Source organism: Coccinella septempunctata, chromosome 5, assembly GCF_907165205.1.
Source record: "Coccinella septempunctata chromosome 5, icCocSept1.1, whole genome shotgun sequence".
NCBI classification, from domain to species: Eukaryota; Metazoa; Arthropoda; class Insecta; order Coleoptera; family Coccinellidae; genus Coccinella; species Coccinella septempunctata.
The window spans coordinates 22,009,602-22,028,924 of record NC_058193.1 but is presented as its reverse complement, the minus strand read 5'-3'; the positions used below and the strand labels follow the sequence as shown (position 1 = coordinate 22,028,924).

Genomic DNA, 19,323 nt, shown 5'->3' with positions numbered 1-19,323 from the left:
ATTGTATATCAAACACGTCACATAATAAATAGACACTCGCATGAAGTAAAATTATATACAACATCTAAACAGAGTGAACCTATTTACAATTATTGAGAAGTTATCGAGAGAATTTAAGTGTAATGTTTCAACGAGAAAATCAACGTTGTATTTGCTTGAGTGAAAGAGCAGGTTGAGTGAATTTCATGTATCGAGTAACAAGATCAATTATTATGTGGTTGATAAGAATTGAGAGAATGGAGATAGATGTACATCAAAACGTGTTTATGTATTTTGAGTTGCATAATAATTGAGCTTGATAGTTATGAATTGATGTGAGTGTTATCATGCAAGCACAACGTTTACAGTGATAGAGTTTACGATTTCATAAACTGTCTCGCTATCAGAAAAACAGAAGGTTGCAGTGACAACTTGAGAAGTTAGAGATATGTAATGTAGTGAGACAGGTATAATGAGACAGAATGAGAGAGAGATGATTACCAACGCTTACAGGAATAGCAAGTCTATTAGAAAAGCAGAAGGTGTTTTATGAGAGTACATAAATTGAGGTGAATCGTGTAACAAATGTAATGTAGAGAGATGATTACCAACGCTTACAGGAATAGCAAATCTATTAGAAAAGCAGAAGGTGTTGTATGAGAGTACATAAATTGAGGTGAGTTGTGTTACAAATGCAATGTAGAGAAATGAAATATTGTAAACGTAGAAAGAATTAATGAATAGTATTCATAATTGAGATGAAACAAGAAGAGCAGTTCACAACGTTAGAGAAAATAAATAAGGTATCATAAGTTTCAGGTAATAGAGACATGCAAAAGTGTATAATAAATTATACTTATTGAGTTGAAATCAGATTGGACCTCCTCGAGCATTATCACAAACCAGTCTGTCCAATAGAGTTGATAGAGTGTATTCCATTATTCAGAGTTCTGAGTGTAGTGAGATGGATCTCGATCTGGTCTATGAGAAGCCTTCGAAGTGTCCAACTTGAGCGTAGAGGTACCTGAAACTTAAGAGGCCTGAGAAGTCTGATCGTAAGAGGTGTAAAGTTAATCTGAGGTGACATGTATACAAAATGATTGTGAATACAAGTATATAAGCTTCTAATAGAGTGGTGTGAAATGTGAACTTGGTGCTAAAATTAGAGAAATTAAAATGTGAGTGGTTGTCGAGATGATGTGATTTTAGGTGAATGGAATATCGATGCATTTCGAGAAGGTTGAAGCAGTTAGGTACATTGAGCACGTGGTTGATTGAGAGATTTGGAGAAAATTGAGAAAATATACATGCAAATATAATGGAGAGATGTAGAGCAGAATATTGCAAATGTAATTGTGAGAAAATGCATAGCGATGGAGTGAATGTTGAGAGGAAAATTATGTAGAATGATATTCTAACGTGACACATGCAAAAAATGATTACATTTTTTGTTGAGTGAAAAAGTACTGTACCTTTTTGAGATGTTGATCGATTGATAATTATAATATAAAATAATATTATTAGATTTGAGCTGATTGAAAAAAGTTGAGAGTGCACTAAAAATCACGTTAAGAATTTAGACCAAGTTCCAATTCACTTGAGCGAACGAAGAATCTAAAGAGAATGAATTAAATTGAACAGATTCAACAGGTTCCACCGGTTTTTTTGAGCAGCTGATTGACAGCGATTTAAAGGTTACGTTCACAGAAGCATGTAACGATAAACGCAGTCACTGAGTTGATAGAGATGTGCACAGAGTGTAGAGATGGGTTAAAAATTACTCCAATTTTTAACATTCCGGCCGCCATAATTAACGGAGTTGATTATAATCGAGTAGGTCTTCGTAAATTATCCATTGTGAGGAAGTTGAGGCAATCCATCACTCCAGTGTCTGAGCTACTCAATCCACCCATAACTGGAGCGAAGAGACTGCTTTCAATCCTCAGAGTGTGGAGGAATGGATGAGATGGCTGCACTTGAGATGTGGGTAGTTGTGCCATGAGTTGTTGAGAGCGGTGCCACAGTGCCTTGCATGTAAAGTTGTTTGGTGAGTTTCATCTATAACCAAAGAAGTAAATTGAGAGTGTCGAGGAAGAATAATTGGATGCTTGCTATCTGGGTCGAGTTGAGAATGGGAAATTCGTCCGCCTACACGAATTACACCATTGTTGTCGAGGAATGCAGTAAGTCTACTGAATACATGTGAAGAGAGAAGTGGAGTGTGTGATTGAAGAGCCTTGAGTTCATGTGGAAAGTAGACTTTTTGAGTTGCCTTTATCCAGAAAATTCGAGATGCTTCCAAGTCAGTTGAAGTCAGGTGTGTGAGGTGTGCTGGATCCAGCTTGCGTTGGAGTCGTGCGAGAACCTTTGAACAAATAGAGGTGATTCTTAACAATTTATTCAAACTGGAATACCTGTAGATGAGATCCCATGAGTAGTCTGACGTAGTGGAGGTGAGTATGGAGATGGCTGGTCTTGCTTCTGATTCATGGTCGGTTGTCGGTGCCGGCTGACGATTTGGCCATGAATCTTCTGACTTGGAAAGCCATGGTGGTCCCGTCCACCATAGCGAGTGGTTGCGAAGTTGAGATGAAGTTAACCCTCGTGATGCACAGTCAGCAGGATTGTCTTTGCCGGAAATATACCTCCAATGGGCCCTTGGAGTTAGATCTTGGATTGTTGCAACTCTGTTCCGTACAAAGTCCTTCCAACGTGAAGGGTGAGTGTTGATCCAAGCTAGAGTGATTGAGGAGTCCGTCCATAGAGTGGTTGAGTGAATGTTGAGAGCTAAAACATTATGCGCATAATTAACGAGTCGAGAGAGGAGAAGAGCAGCTGATAATTCGAGTCTCGGGATTGTGAGTGGTTTTAAAGGCGATACTTTGGTTTTGGAGCAAAGCATTGTAACTTTGCATTCCTTGGACGGAGTTCGAACGAGAAGGTAGAGAACGGCTGAAATGGCGAGTTGAGATGCATCAGAGAAGCCGTGGAGTTGTATGAAAGAACCCTCTTGAGTGTTAATCCATCTTGGAATTGTGATGCTGGCCAGCTTGGAGAGATCTTCACTGATGTCGTACCATTTCTGTCGGAGTAGTTGAGGTAGAGGTTCGTCCCATGATAACTTTTGGAGCCATAATTCCTGCAACAACATTTTAGCCCTAATCGTAACAGGGGAGACTAAACCGAGTGGATCAAATATTTTAGCAATATGAGATAGAACTGATCGCTTGGAGATCAAAGACCCAGATAGATTGGAGCTGACTTTAAAAGTGAAATAGTCTTCTTGAGGGTACCAGATTAGACCTAACACTTTAGTTGAGTGAGAACCTTCATCGAATGAGATTGGAGTGGGTGTTGATTCTTCCTCTTGAACGACGTGAGAGAGACTTGAGACGTTGGACTGCCATTTTGCTAGCGGAAGGCCGGCCGCCATGCAAAGGTTCTGGAGTTGTTTGGCAATTTCGAGAAGTTGATGTTCAGTATCTGCTCCACCACAAATATCATCGACATAACGACCTTTCGTTAATGGAGGAATGGCTAGTGGAAAGTTGTGACCCTCATCTTTGAGAAGTTGGAGAAGAACTCTGATTGCCAAAAATGGAGCTGATCTAGTTCCGTATGTGACCGTTGTGAGATGGTATGTCTTCACGTTGTTGTTTGAGTCGAGCCAAAGGATGCTTTGAAGATCCCAATCATCAGGATGAACAAGAATCTGTCTGTACATCTTTGTGATATCTGTAGAGAAGACAAATTTAAATTTACGCACCCACATAAGAACATCAATCACGTCGAGTTCTAGTTTCGCTCCGGTGTGCATAATATCGTTGAGAGAAATGCCAGTCGAGGTGGGGCTGGAGCCGTTGAAGACTACTCGCAGTTTCGTTGTAGAGCTGTCTGTTTTGAGAACACCGTGATGAGGAAGAAAATATCTTGAGTTGACCTTTTCTGACGAGACTGGTTGCATGTGCTGGAGGAGTTCATATTCATCGAGAAATTGGTGGTAGAGCAGAGAGTAGTCAGGATCCTTGTCGAATTTCCGAATCAAGGCTTGCAGACATCGGAAGGCTCGTTGTCTGGAAGAACCTAAGACGTCAATAGATGATTTCAATGGTAATCTTACCATGTATTTCCCTGAGGAGAGCCTTGAGTGAGTGGAGACAAAGTGGTTTTCACATTCTTGCTCGTCAGAGGTGAGATGTGACGTAGACGTTGGTTGAATTTCTTCCTGTTCCCAAAACTTAGTGAGGAGATGATGTAGATCTTCATCTTGAACAGTATGAAACATTGGAGATTGGATTGGAAGGCGTTCCTGTTCTTGACACACAGGTCCTAGGATTAGCCAGCCGAAGATTGAGAGTTGCGCGATTGGAGATGATGGAGGGCCTTTTTTCATCTGAGGAAGAACAACTGAGCCATATACATCAGCACCCAAAATGATGTCGATGGCTCTTGAGATGTGGTATTCTGGATCAGCTAACTTGAGATGCTGGAGATGTAGAGATTGCTGAAAACATGTATAGAAGGAAGGCAAATTAGAGAAAGATGATGAGAGAATGTGAGCATCAATATTTATGGTTTGATGGTCATACGTCGACTTGAGAGTGAGGGCGAGAGATCCTTGTGTCCTAGAAGTCTTTCCATGGATTCCCACAATTACAACATGCGACTTCCTTCTAGAGATGTTGAGTTTTCTGGCTAGATCTTGAGAGATGAAGGTCAGCTCGGATCCACTGTCGATGAGTAGTCGAACCGTGTGTGATCCTGTTGAGGTGATGAGATGGGCGATGGCAGTGGCGAGGAGAGTGTTGAGTCGTGGTTGAGGTAGCTGAAGAAAAATAATTCAACGCTTCTTCGAACTATTTTGAAGGCTTTAGAGCTGAGTTGCTAGAACTCACCTCCCTTTGAGCAGATTTTTGAGATGTGAGAGCGTATTGTGGAAGCACTCGAGGGGGTACCGGTGGAACTTTGCAGTGTGGTTTACTGCTGAGAGGAGCATCATGTAGAAGTGTATGATGACGACTTCCACAGATTTTGCAGATCTTTGTCGTTCTGCAAGAGTGGCGATGATGTCTACCGAGGCAGTTGGAGCAGAGAATACGATGTAATACTACATCAGCCTTTTCTTGAGGTGAGCGTTTGGAGAAGCGAGGGCAATCTGCAATAAAGTGGTCGTGTCCACAATCATCGCAGGTGTAGCTGGGCATAGAAGAGACTTTTGAGATTGGAGTGTTCGAGGAGGCCGATTTGTTTGAGATGAGTGAAGGAGAAGGTTTAATTGGAGCAGTAACCTTTTGAGAGATGGTGTGCACTGTTGTGCGAGAGCGAGAGGATTCTTGAGAGGACTGTCTCTGATTGGACTCAGTCCATTCTAGAGCTCTAGAGCGAGATTGGAGGAACTCCATCAACTGAGCGAAGGAGGGAAATTCGTTATTAGAGGAGATGAGAGTTTCCCAATGTGTTCGAGAGGCGTGATCCATACGGTTGATGATATGAAACACCAAAAGATTATTGTTCTGCTCTAGATCTTCACCTAGAGCTTTCAAACTTTGGAGAGGATTGACGATGCTGTCAATAAATTGACGAAGATATGAGGCGGTAGAATTTTTCTGATTCGCCAATGAGAAGGAGAGAAGTTTTGAGTATTGAGAAGAGAGGAGCAGCCTTTTGTTTTCATATTTGTCCATAAGCTTCTTCCAGGCTATGGGGAAAGAGACTTCCGTTAAGGGAAGACTAGAGATGGTGTCGAGAGGTTCGTGAGAGAGACATGTTCGAAGGTAATGTAACCTTTCAATGTCAGAAATTGAGGTGCTGTTGATGACGAGTGATTGAAAAAGGTCTCGGAATGCAGGCCATTTTGAGAAGTCGCCTGAGAAGGTGGGAATTGAGATGTCAGGCAATCGAGGACGAGTTTGAGAAGATTGAGGGGCTTGAGCAGAAGTGGATGGCTGTGAATCCACAGGATTGAGTGACATATTGAGTTGTATTAATTTCGAGATGGCTGATTGGAATAGAGAGTATTCCTCGAAGAAGACTGAAGATGCGAAGTATTCGTGGTCGAGACACGACTCAGGCCACGCTGACTCAAAATACGAGTGAGTCTTTGAGAAGTTCTTGTGAAGGTCTTGCAGTTGTTCTTGAGTGTGTGACAGATCTTGCACAGTCCATGTTGAGACGTTGGACAGCTTGGAGAAGATGTCCTTCATGAGTTGTAGTCTACTCATTTGAGTAGCGACTTTCAATTTGAGGTTGGTGGGAAGACCAGCCGAGCGAGTTTGAGGTCCCACATCAGGCTGCGAAGATGTGGAAGATCTGGATGATCGAGTAGGAGGGACCTGGAGTTGAGCGTCATCCTCTTTTGGAGATGGAGAAGATCTTCCCGACTTTTGAGACATGACCTTTTTGAGATGAATGTGATATGAATGAAAGATTATTCCAACTCAATCATCCGGCTCGAAGGACCAAATGTTCAAAAATCTGGGTGTTGAGATTTTTGGCAATTACTTAAAAGTGGACTGTTACCAAATGATTGAGTTGGAGATGGTAAAATAAAATCTTTATTGTATATCAAACACGTCACATAATAAATAGACACTCGCATGAAGTAAAATTATATACAACATCTAAACAGAGTGAACCTATTTACAATTATTGAGAAGTTATCGAGAGAATTTAAGTGTAATGTTTCAACGAGAAAATCAACGTTGTATTTGCTTGAGTGAAAGAGCAGGTTGAGTGAATTTCATGTATCGAGTAACAAGATCAATTATTATGTGGTTGATAAGAATTGAGAGAATGGAGATAGATGTACATCAAAACGTGTTTATGTATTTTGAGTTGCATAATAATTGAGCTTGATAGTTATGAATTGATGTGAGTGTTATCATGCAAGCACAACGTTTACAGTGATAGAGTTTACGATTTCATAAACTGTCTCGCTATCAGAAAAACAGAAGGTTGCAGTGACAACTTGAGAAGTTAGAGATATGTAATGTAGTGAGACAGGTATAATGAGACAGAATGAGAGAGAGATGATTACCAACGCTTACAGGAATAGCAAGTCTATTAGAAAAGCAGAAGGTGTTTTATGAGAGTACATAAATTGAGGTGAATCGTGTAACAAATGTAATGTAGAGAGATGATTACCAACGCTTACAGGAATAGCAAATCTATTAGAAAAGCAGAAGGTGTTGTATGAGAGTACATAAATTGAGGTGAGTTGTGTTACAAATGCAATGTAGAGAAATGAAATATTGTAAACGTAGAAAGAATTAATGAATAGTATTCATAATTGAGATGAAACAAGAAGAGCAGTTCACAACGTTAGAGAAAATAAATAAGGTATCATAAGTTTCAGGTAATAGAGACATGCAAAAGTGTATAATAAATTATACTTATTGAGTTGAAATCAGATTGGACCTCCTCGAGCATTATCACAAACCAGTCTGTCCAATAGAGTTGATAGAGTGTATTCCATTATTCAGAGTTCTGAGTGTAGTGAGATGGATCTCGATCTGGTCTATGAGAAGCCTTCGAAGTGTCCAACTTGAGCGTAGAGGTACCTGAAACTTAAGAGGCCTGAGAAGTCTGATCGTAAGAGGTGTAAAGTTAATCTGAGGTGACATGTATACAAAATGATTGTGAATACAAGTATATAAGCTTCTAATAGAGTGGTGTGAAATGTGAACTTGGTGCTAAAATTAGAGAAATTAAAATGTGAGTGGTTGTCGAGATGATGTGATTTTAGGTGAATGGAATATCGATGCATTTCGAGAAGGTTGAAGCAGTTAGGTACATTGAGCACGTGGTTGATTGAGAGATTTGGAGAAAATTGAGAAAATATACATGCAAATATAATGGAGAGATGTAGAGCAGAATATTGCAAATGTAATTGTGAGAAAATGCATAGCGATGGAGTGAATGTTGAGAGGAAAATTATGTAGAATGATATTCTAACGTGACACATGCAAAAAATGATTACATTTTTTGTTGAGTGAAAAAGTACTGTACCTTTTTGAGATGTTGATCGATTGATAATTATAATATAAAATAATATTATTAGATTTGAGCTGATTGAAAAAAGTTGAGAGTGCACTAAAAATCACGTTAAGAATTTAGACCAAGTTCCAATTCACTTGAGCGAACGAAGAATCTAAAGAGAATGAATTAAATTGAACAGATTCAACAGGTTCCACCGGTTTTTTTGAGCAGCTGATTGACAGCGATTTAAAGGTTACGTTCACAGAAGCATGTAACGATAAACGCAGTCACTGAGTTGATAGAGATGTGCACAGAGTGTAGAGATGGGTTAAAAATTACTCCAATTTTTAACAGTAAGCTATGCCTCCCCTGGAAACCTGACACGGAAATTTTTTACATCATTAAATTTTAATCTCGAAATAATCTGCTATGTATTACGAAAACAAGTAAGAACTCACTTTTACTGGAAAAGGGCGCTTTATACGGGAAAAAATTAAGAATTCTTTTATTTTCCAAAATGGAAACACACTAATAAGTGAGCGTTCAACTTACTTATGTAACATTCTTTTAATTTCTGGTATTTCTATGGTATGTAATGATCTTACTGAAGACAGGAAATTTGACTGATGTGAGTGAAAGTGGAAGAAGTTCGAAGAAGATTCATCACATAGCTGATGTTAAATATGTATTCCTTTCGAACTCAGGAATTTTCTGTTCAAAGATGTGTTCAAGTCAAAGACTCACCCTGTATATTATATAATTGACATGGCCGATATTTGATGAAAATCTACAATTACACTAAAAAATTATAATTTTCATCAACATGAGTTATTTAATCATGACTTTTACAGTTACTCCTTCAGGTGGGTGAATGTTATATAATCAATCAATTAACTCTAATTCTACTCATCTAGGGAGGATAATGATAGATTGTAGAATAGAATAGAAGTTGTGAAAATTGAATTTGGACGTATAGTACCAGTACCCTTTTATTCCATCGTTTAATTTACACCAGCCTTTTCGACTCCACATAACAAGAGCACTACCATATAGGACATGCAGAATCAAGAATTGGGAGAACTTAAGTTTTCTGTAGAAGCTTGTAGGTTGTCATGTCGCACCTAGGAAACATTTTCTGCATTTGGTATATCCAAAAAAAATTCTTTTAGGTCGAAGCACCTTGTTTTAACGTGATCAGTCCTGTATATTTGAAAACAATTTTTTTTTTTGGAGTACAGCAACGTTGAGCGAGTTTATATACAGGGTGACTCATACAAATCATTCAACAGAAGATTTTTTAGGTCAAAATAAACATTTTTTCCTATATCATTTTTTCCAATTCGGCCCTGAAAAAAAGATATATCCAGTTTAAGTTTCCATAATGAACTGTGCCACCCCTGAAAAACAAAATTACCTTCAGAATAACTAGCTTAATCTGTGACACTAAACATCTGTGGATCTTTCAAACAGAGTTGTATTCAGCCAAAGAAGGTACCCAATTTTTTGAATTTCACAGATACTTTTCAATTTTTGAATATCAAATTACCTGAAAACGGTGCATTATTTGAGAAAATTTAAAGAATACTTTTATTTTACAAAATTTTGAAATATTCATTTGATAGCGTTTAACTTAGTTTCAAGAGTTGGGTTCTTTGAATTTTTGGTATGTTCATGGTACGTAATGGTCATAATGAGAAAACTGGAAGACGTGGGTCAGAAAAAGATTAATCAAATAAATGAAAAACTATAATGAATTTCATTCGATAAAACTCTTTGTGAGATAGAACTGAAAATAACATGGTTTTATAGTTTTTCAACAGCCTGTATCTTTTAAACCGAGCCGATTCGAGAAAAATATTAAGGGAAAAGATTATTTCTTTTGACTTGAAAAATCTACTGTTAAAATAGTTGTACGAGTCTAAGACTCACCCTGTATATTAGTACCTCTGAATATGTGGGACTTGGGGAGAGCGCCCACCAAAGTAGCGTAACACTGACATATCACATTCGTGATAAATGCAATGCAAAATAATAACTGAAACTTCACTCAGATGTGCGATATCTGAAAATTATGAATCGCCTTTGTCATGTTTGTGCCATGTCAGTTCTACACTACTTTGGTGGGCGCTCCCACTTAAGTATAAATTCGAAAAACCTCGCAAAAGCTCCTTCACATCAGTGCTTTTCTCATTTGTTGAATTATTTCTTTGGTGAATGCAGCTTTTGAAACCTTGAGTATAAAAGTTTCAAGGGGTATGAATAATTTCCTCCGTTTGATACTGTAAATAACAAACCGCAAATGAATCATTTAGAGTCATCCTCAGTTTTGCCAATAGTTTCTCTAATACCCCCATCCCATCAAATCGATGTTATCGCAATCTCTTCGAGTTTCGGGATAAATATCGTACTTTGGGTATCTAGCAGCTTCCAGACCGGCTATGCGGTAACACCCACCAGATTAAGCAAATCCAATTTCCCCGTATGATACATAATAATTCAAACGTGCCTCCTGACCTCGCGGCACCGATACACCGAACCCTATATTATACGAGAGCAAGCTTAATTTCGCGTGTATGCCAGCTCAAAGTGCTAACAATATTTCCTTCTACACAATTGCAGCAGTTCTAATATCGCATCGATATACCGCAACGAGTTAGGGGGAATAATCAGAAATGTGCACCGTCAGACGGGAGGGAATGCATTAGCCAAATAGAATAGAACCATCGTCGGGTATTGGGGCAAGATCCACGTACGTATAATGGTAAATACTATCATCCAGGTCGTATATTCTCGCTCTAAGCCGGGCTTTTGCAAATCTGCCGACGGAGACTGGCGATATATTGCCCTGCACGTATATGTGACGGTACGCTACGTACCCTGGAGATCCCGGTATATCCGAACTTAAGAAAGGCCCAGTCATCATGAAGAGCCTCGTGATGCGGGCCGAACCAGGAGGTTTGCGCTAATTGCGGCAGTTTCTGATTCAGATAGGGAGGATTGATTCGTTTTCTGCTGGATGATAACTCTGGGCTGCTATAGTTGCAGGTTACTTGTGAAAAATGCTGATGATTGCTAGGGCACGGAATAATTCCTGCAGACCTTGCTGGAAAGCAATCATGTTCATTTTCGTTCATAATAATTCGAGACACTCAGGATGATTAGAAAATAATTTTCCCTATCAGACAATCCCAAAAATTGATGTTTTTCCACTTTTGATAATAGTTTTAGGGGATTCAAAAATTTTTATTCCAAAAACATCTGAAAACTAGGTTTAAACAATAACCGTGCATTACACATTATTTCTAATGAAATTATTCCATCAATATCAATATTACTTTATTACAATACATATTTGAGGGGGGAAAATATCTTATATTCACGTTATTCTTTGAGTATAAATGGTGGGAGAGCAGGGAAGATATTTTTTCTCTTCATTTCGTGCCTGGTTTTGTTTACATCTTTACTCCACTCATTGATCTGCTATATCTAGAGTCTAGAGTCTAAACAATGATTTGAGCCTTACGGCTTTCACACTCCTCTCCAGGGGAACATTCACTTATCCCAGGTCTCTCAGATATCAAAAGGATTAGGCTCTGTTGGAGTCCTTTCCAGGTTTTCGGACTCGTGGTAGTGGTCGTCTTCGGCTGCTTGCTGTCGGTTGAATTCCTGATCCACCCGCACTTCCTGACGGAGCAGACGGTGTTCCTCAGCATTCCCCATGTACTTGCTTACTGTTCTCGCCGTTCCCAGCAGTACCGCCTTGACTCTATGGATATTTCCGTCCAACTGAAGTTTCCTCAAGTTTTCTGGTAGTTTCTTCGATATCAGGCCTGTAGATGAAATGACGATAGGGATGGTCTTGATATCTTTTAATTTCCACTGTCTCCTGGTTTGTTCCTCGAGATTTTTTATTTTTTCCGGGTGCCTATCTAGAAGATTGTTATTATTTGGAATCACCACGTCGATGCATAGTGCTCTGTTCTCATCCTCATTTAGCAATATAAGGTCAGGTCTATTGTGAGTTATTTTCCGGTCTGTGAGAACCATGCGATCCCAGTAGAGCTTGCGATGATTATTTTCCAATACAGCATCAGGATGGTAATTGTACTGGGCAAGCTTTTTTGAGCTAAGAAGTTGGTATTTTATGGCCAATTCTTGGTGAAGAATCTTGGCAACAGCATCATATCTATTCTTGTACGCGAACTTCTGACATCCCCTAGTTATGTGTTGAATAGTTTTATGTGTCGCGCAGCCATAACGACAGCTATCGTCCGCCACTGAGGCATCCTTGGCGATATATTTCATGTAATTTCTTGTTGGAATCACCTGATCTTGAATGGCGAGCATGAAGCCCTCTGACTCAGGAAACAACCTTCCGGAAGTCAACCAGTAGTTCGACGCAGATATGTCGATGTAATCATGGTTGACCTCGTTCTGGTGCTTTCCATGCGAAGGTTTACCAATCAGTTTCTGCAGTTTTGCTTTCTGCAGAGTGTTCGACGGATTCTAAGTGGTTCTGTTGTAGCTTTAACGGTGTAGAACTATCAGCAACACAAACTACTCGATGGAGTTCTGACGAAGCAGCTTTGTTCAGGATATATTTTCGAAGTCCTTCAAATTCCTGAGACATACGGTTGGACAAATCAACAATTCCTCTACCCCCAAGGTGTCGCGACAGCTTTGTACATTCTATTGAGCTTTTGGGGTGATGTTTATTGTGTTTTATCAGCATCGTCGTTATTTTTCTCTGTAAGGCTGCTAAATCGGTGGTGGTCCAAGAGATGATACCGAAAATTATTATTAGTCTCGCAGTAGTCTCAGGTCTCGTGAATATTTCGACAGTTCGCAGAATTGTGTCATGACGAAGGCATCTGACGAGAAACTGTCAATTTTTAATAAATTGGTAATATGGTAATATGACATAAATGGTGAGGGGTTAACGCTATGCTACGAAACTAGAAACGAGCAAGTATTATCGATGAGGCAACACCTTAAAATGGGTCCTCGTGGACACCAAAATTATTATTAAAATTAATAAACGAAACAAATTCTGATTCATAACACCCACTGATGGTATATCAACGACTTAAAAACCTACATCGCTAAAATATCAACAGAAATACCATTTTGTCGAGAGAGAGAGTAGATACTGACCATGGTTTCGTCCTCATTTGACGTCGTCAGAGCAATGCAACAAAATGCTACTAAAAAATGATTATCTGAAGAAGTAAGCCAAAGATGTCAAATTTCATAAAATGAATCTATCGTGATGACAAAAATCTCGAATATACTTCGTGAAATATATCGAAATAAACTTTTCGACCGGCTTTTACCTTTTATCAGTGCTTTGAACTTCAGATAACTCGTACGAATTTTGAATCGGTCGAGCTGTTCTTATGCAAAATAGAAATTATCACTGCAAGATTGATCAGACGAATAATAATTTCTGGATTCTTTCCAGTATCGACTTCGTAGCTCCAAATTTCGAGACCGCATCATCCCAAAACCAATTTGGTTCCGTTTCCATCCACGTTCGAAACGAAAACAAACACGAAAGGGTGGTGGCAGTTCTAATTTAGGGTTTCCTTTGTTCGTAGACCACCTCCGCCATTTCCGTCGGAATGGGTGCGTCGGGGAGATGGAAAGGGCGCGTATTTAAAAAGATGGATTGGGCCATTCCGTTGATTCGGTTATCTGGAGGTCTTGGCCGGATTTCGACGACGAAATACCGGCATGCAAAATATATGGAGAAAAACGCCTACGATTCTAACCTGCCATACATTATCGTAATTCATTTGGGACGACGACGACGCAGCCACCTATCACATCGTATAAATGTCTACGAGGGCTACGCGGTAACTGATACGTTTTTCACCTTTTGCAAGACCGTGGGGACCAGAGGAAAATTATTAAGTGTTATCTTTATGTTTTCAGAATTGCGAGAATGAAGATTCATCTTTCGAATGCGATATCAATTTGGAGTCATTTCAGTTTGCTCTGGAGCTCTTGATGCTACGTTGCGACGTTGCTACATTCTCGAAATGCCGATTGAAATTTTCTTGAATTAATAGGAGTATCACTAGGTGTCATTTCTGCGTAGTATAGTTCAGCGATTCACCCAAAATTATAGTCCTCTGCTGAGATTATCACAACCAACATCAATTTTATATTTATTATACAGGGTGTTTCATTGGGCAACAGAAATCAGAAATCAGGCGTATACGTGGCACCGAGTTGGTTCTGGAGATACCACAATCATTGGCTCTTACTGTCTTCGTAGCGGAGATACAGGATGTTTTATGAATTCTCTCGTTTCTTCCTGAGGCCGTATCAGACGAACCACTCGGTATATTTTCTTCATATTTGGCAAACGTGTTCCTTATTCAAAGCTCAAATGTATCATGCAATAACCGCAAAGAAAATCCAGGTTCGGGTTAACAAAAAATTATGAATCGTTTGAATCCTCGAAACAACCCCCTGTAAATCGAAATTTTGAAAATCTGTTTCAATATTTGAAAAGACCTCAAAAAACTCAACTGAGGAGTGTGCTTTAAATTTTCGCGCAAACACTTTTACTGTACAAATTTTCAACGTAAAAGTTTTCAAGAACTTTGATTCCTGAGAGTTATTTGTAGTGACTTTTAATAATGAATTAATAAAACTATTGAATCCATAATTATTTTAACGTTACTTAGTGATCAATTATTATCTTGGTTTGAATTTTTATAGCTCCCGATCATTTCAGTTTTTCTTTTTAAGTTACTCTCTGGACATTTCCAGAAAAAATGAAGGCCCTGTATCTACATAACTGATTGAATGTTTCAGTGGAATAATTGAGATAAATTAGATCTTTTTATTTTTGTTGAAACAATTATGTACATGTTATCAAAATAAAAAAAAAGAACAAAACAAACATAAATGAAGGTATCCTTATTTTAATCCCCGTAGATCTTATCATGTTTGGGGTTACACTAGTATATTCCTCTAAGATCAATACTCGGGATCAGCTTATTATAAAAATAGAAGAAGCTAGCCAGAAAATAAAGAACATTCCGAATTTAATTCGGAAAAGCAAGGAAATGTTAAGATCAATATGGAGGATAATTAGAGCAGTTTATGTAGTTTTTTTCTTTTCAATTTTTTATTTATGTTTGTTTTATTCATTTTTTTATTTGAAAACATGTACATGATCGTTTGAACCAAAATGAAATGGACCTGATTCATCTCAATTCTTCTACTGAAACATTCAATAACAATATCAAAGCACTATCAATTTCGATAATCAGTTATGTACATACAGGGCCTTATTTTTTTCTGGACATGACAAGATGGAGAGAGCTACTTAAAAATACAAACTGTAATGGTCTGCAGCTATAAAAAGGAAAACCACTGTAATAAATAATTACTAAGTAATTTTAAAATAATTATGGATTCAATAGTTTTGACAATTCATCAGTAAAAGTCACCTCAAATCATTTTCAGTAATCCAAGTTCTAAAAACCTCCACTTTTACGTTAAAAATTTGTGCAGTAAAACTGTCTGCGCGGAAATTTGAAGCTCACTCCTTTGTTTAGTTTTTTGTGCTCCTTGCAAATATTGAAACAAATTTCCGAAATTTCGATTTACATGGTGTTGTTTCGAGGATTCGAACGATTCATAATTTTTTGTCAACCCGGATCTGGATTTTCCTTGGGGTTAGTGCATGATACATTTGAGCTTTAAATAAGAAACACGATTGCCAAATATGAAGAAAAAATAACGGGTGGTTCGTCTGTTATGCCTCAGGAAGAAACGAGCAAAATTCATAAAACATCCTGTTTCTTGGCTATGAATATAGTAAGAGGCAATAAATGTAGTGTCTCCAGAACCATCTCGGTGCAACTTATCCGCCTGTTAAGTATTTCTGTTTCCCAATGAAACACCCTGTATATTATATATTTGATAAGCTATATGTTTGAAAGAAAACTACACTGAAACTTATTCTTTTTTGAAGAGAGAAATAAAATCAGCAGTACTAAATCTCGAAATTCCATCGACTTCGGTGCAACAGTTAAGTCTTGACGAATTTTTAACTGTCCACATTTTTGGGAATTTTTCAAGTTAACTTACGACACGCGTTTATTTCAGAATAATCATCGTAGATCTAAATGTTATGAACATTCTGAAAGGGCAACTCTTCTTGTAATGAATCTCGAAATTTCATCTACATCGGTGCAACCTTTTGGTCTTCAAAAATTTTTAAATGACCCCATCTTTTTCGGTATTTTCGAAGGTCAACTTTCGACACGCGTATCTCCCAAAGCAATCATCGTAAAACTAAGTGTGATACATATTCTAAAATAACAACTATTCATTTAATAAACCTCAAAATTTCATCGACCTCCGTGAAACCGTTAGTTCTTGACAAATTTTTAACTGACCCCATCTTTTCCGGGATTTTTCGAAGGTCAACTTCCGGCACAAGTATCTCCCAGAAAAATCATCGCAGATCCAAATGTGACACATACCCTAAAAGAGCAATTTTCCAATGGAACATCTCGAAATTTCATCGAGCTCGGTGCGACCGTTCAGTCTTGACTTTTTTTTTTAATCGACCCCATCTTTTTGGGAATTTTTCGAATTTTAACTTTCGACACGCTTATATCCCATTCCATATAACTAATCAAAATTGATACGCATGCTGAATATTTTTTCCGTCACACAAAAAAATTATACACCCAATATTATCTTAGCTTTTGTGACGTCAGAATATATGATGTAAATTATTCATATTCGTATCTTTTCGATAACCATCGCAGGGACGTTCATTTTTAGCTCTTAAAATTAATTCAATCCTGCTGCAAGCGAAATATACTGGCGAATAGAGGAACTGAGATACCGTAAAATTACGAAAATAACAAAACGTTATCAAGAAAGTGCTCAGGCCATAGTCATAAAATATAACTGGTGGGAGTGAGAAAGAGATCAGGCATAAAAATGTGTATACTAGACGCATAAAACACTTAGCTCATAGGTCGTAAAAGTCGCTTGTTAATGGAAAAAAGCATGCTAAATACTTTCTTTTGCCCGGCTCCTCCTATTACGTGTTCGCTCAGAATCTGAATATCCGGCTGGGCATATCGGGGCTTGCAAAAGTTGCAGATGCTTCCGGATGCTGGACTGACCCTTGTGAAAATGAATTGCAGTTTCTGGAGCCACAGATTACTTCGGAATAATCTACTAATGATGATTTTCCACTCCTGTGGGCTTGGTGCTCGAGTCGGAAAGTTAACCGAGTTCTATATTTCATTATGAATACATAGTAACGGTAGATCGAAAAAATTCTCCGTCAAGTAGTCCAAGTAGTGGAATTTTTAATGTTAGTGTTTTATCGGTCGGTTTCATAATCAAACCTAAAGTCACTTTAATTTTGAAGCTTCCTTTAACCCTACTAAAAATGACACTAAAGGAAGCTTTAAGCTTAAAGTAACGTTAGGTTTGATTATGAAACCGGCCGTTAGTTTGAGAGTAGAGCTGATAATAAACAGATGTGAATTTAAATTTTCACCTTTATTACTACCTCGTTCAAAAATAGTTCATTCAAATGTGTGCGAAGCTTTTATTCACTGAGGTACACTCGATACAAATTTAAAAAAAAATGTTCCACTTGCGAAAGATATCATTTGGTTCGAATATCAAATTTTAATTAAAATGTTCGTCTTTTCATTGGGACCCTCTACACTTTTTATACTCTCTAAAAACCAAGATAATAACTGTTAGTATCGTTCCAAAACACAATGTAGTTGATGGTATCGGTCAAGGAACAAAATCAAAGAATACTATTTCTTCAGCAACTTTTCAGCTCCTTTATTGGGTCCTTTTCAGGCTCATTCACAATATGCTTAGAGAAAACTCCACTCCACAGGTGGGCACCTGATAATGATAGGTTGGCGAGAGCAGTTAATAATAGAATTTTCCTTCTGAAATGTAGAAGAAGTGGAGTTTTCCCTAAGCAAATTGTGAGTGTGCCTGAAGAAGGACCAGTAAAGAAGCTGAAACGTTGCTGAAGCAATAGTATCCTTTGATTTTGTTCCTTGACCGATACCATCAATTTCATTGTGTTTTGGAACGATACTCGGAACGATAGTTATCACCTTGAAGTTACTAAATGAGAAAAATTCGGCAATCTTAAGTTTCCCACGTAAAAATCGATTTTTAATTTTGTTTTGTATAGGTGATTATTGGTGAAATGCTTCATTTTGACCAGTTCTACCTCCTGTTAAAAAAAGCCTCACCTTAAAATACGTGTACAGGCTGGGCAAAGTTGGTGATACCTGGACTACAACTTCTTTACCCGACGAGATAGAGGAAAATGAATGAGCCATTCGTCTTTTTTCTAGAAACTAATAATGCCATCAACTGGATTTCTCTATCTTCTTTTGTTTTCGAGTTATAGGCCAAAATTGAAAAAAAAAATTAAATTTGGGCGATTTCAACTTTGGTCATTATTTCCTTTCCTGTTCGTGCTAGGATGTTGGAATGAAAACATTATAGAGACACTTTTTGATAGCAATCCAGTGCCGTCCTATGATTTTTTCCAACAGGTATATTTGCTGAACTATAACATAAAGTTGTGTTTTTTCTTATGGAAAATTGTTCAAAATGACCAAGGTAAAATCGCCATTCTTTTTCCGTTTCAGAAATATATCATTCATCATACATCGTCCTCAGAAACGTTCAGATATTATGAAAAATATAGTTTGTATGTGAATTTTAAATGATTGAGTATTAAGTAGGCTGAATCACAGAATAATATCTCTCTACGCATGATTCAATTTTAATTTTGCGTTTGAATACTTGATTCAATCCTCCATGATTTGATCTCTATCTTTAATTCAGCTTACGTAATACTTTTCATTTTAAATTTAACATAGATAATATATAATATGTATAACTGTATTTTTCATAATATCTGTGGCTTTTAAAAGAACCAAAAACAGCTAACTTATTTGACAACTGTTTGAAATACCAACATTCGGCTGATTATACGTTCAGGGTAAAGATGGAAATATGCATCCTTATGCGCTAAAATAAAACATTTCAACAAATCATATGGAGGATTGAATCAAGTATCAAATGCAGAATAATAATTAAACCATGCAAAGAGACTTATTATTCTGTGATTCAGCCTATTCAATCATTTGAAATTCACATACAAAATATATTTTTCATAATATCTGAACGAAAATGAGGGCGATGTAGGATGTATGATATATTTCTGAAATGGAAAAAAAATAGCGATTCTACCTAGGTCATTTTAAACGACTGTTTTCATAACAAAAAACACAACTTTATGTTGTAGCTCAGCAAATATACCTGTTGGAAAAA

The 19,323-nt window shown here is 37.8% G+C and overlaps 2 protein-coding genes across 4 annotated transcripts in view; one reads left to right on the top strand and one right to left on the bottom strand.

Annotated features, from left to right (window-relative positions):
* LOC123313385 (RNA-binding protein Musashi homolog Rbp6) overlaps positions 1–19,323 on the top strand; it is a 1,061,117-nt gene that overhangs the window by 654,210 nt on the left and 387,584 nt on the right. The window lies entirely within an intron of this gene.
* Positions 1,604–2,445, bottom strand: LOC123313388. Its single transcript, XM_044898258.1, has 2 exons — positions 2,394–2,445; positions 1,604–2,344 (listed from the first exon to the last, which is right to left on the bottom strand). Exons 1-2 carry the CDS (start codon positions 2,409–2,411, stop codon positions 1,922–1,924), a joined length of 441 nt encoding a protein of 146 aa, XP_044754193.1. The 5' UTR covers positions 2,412–2,445; the 3' UTR covers positions 1,604–1,921.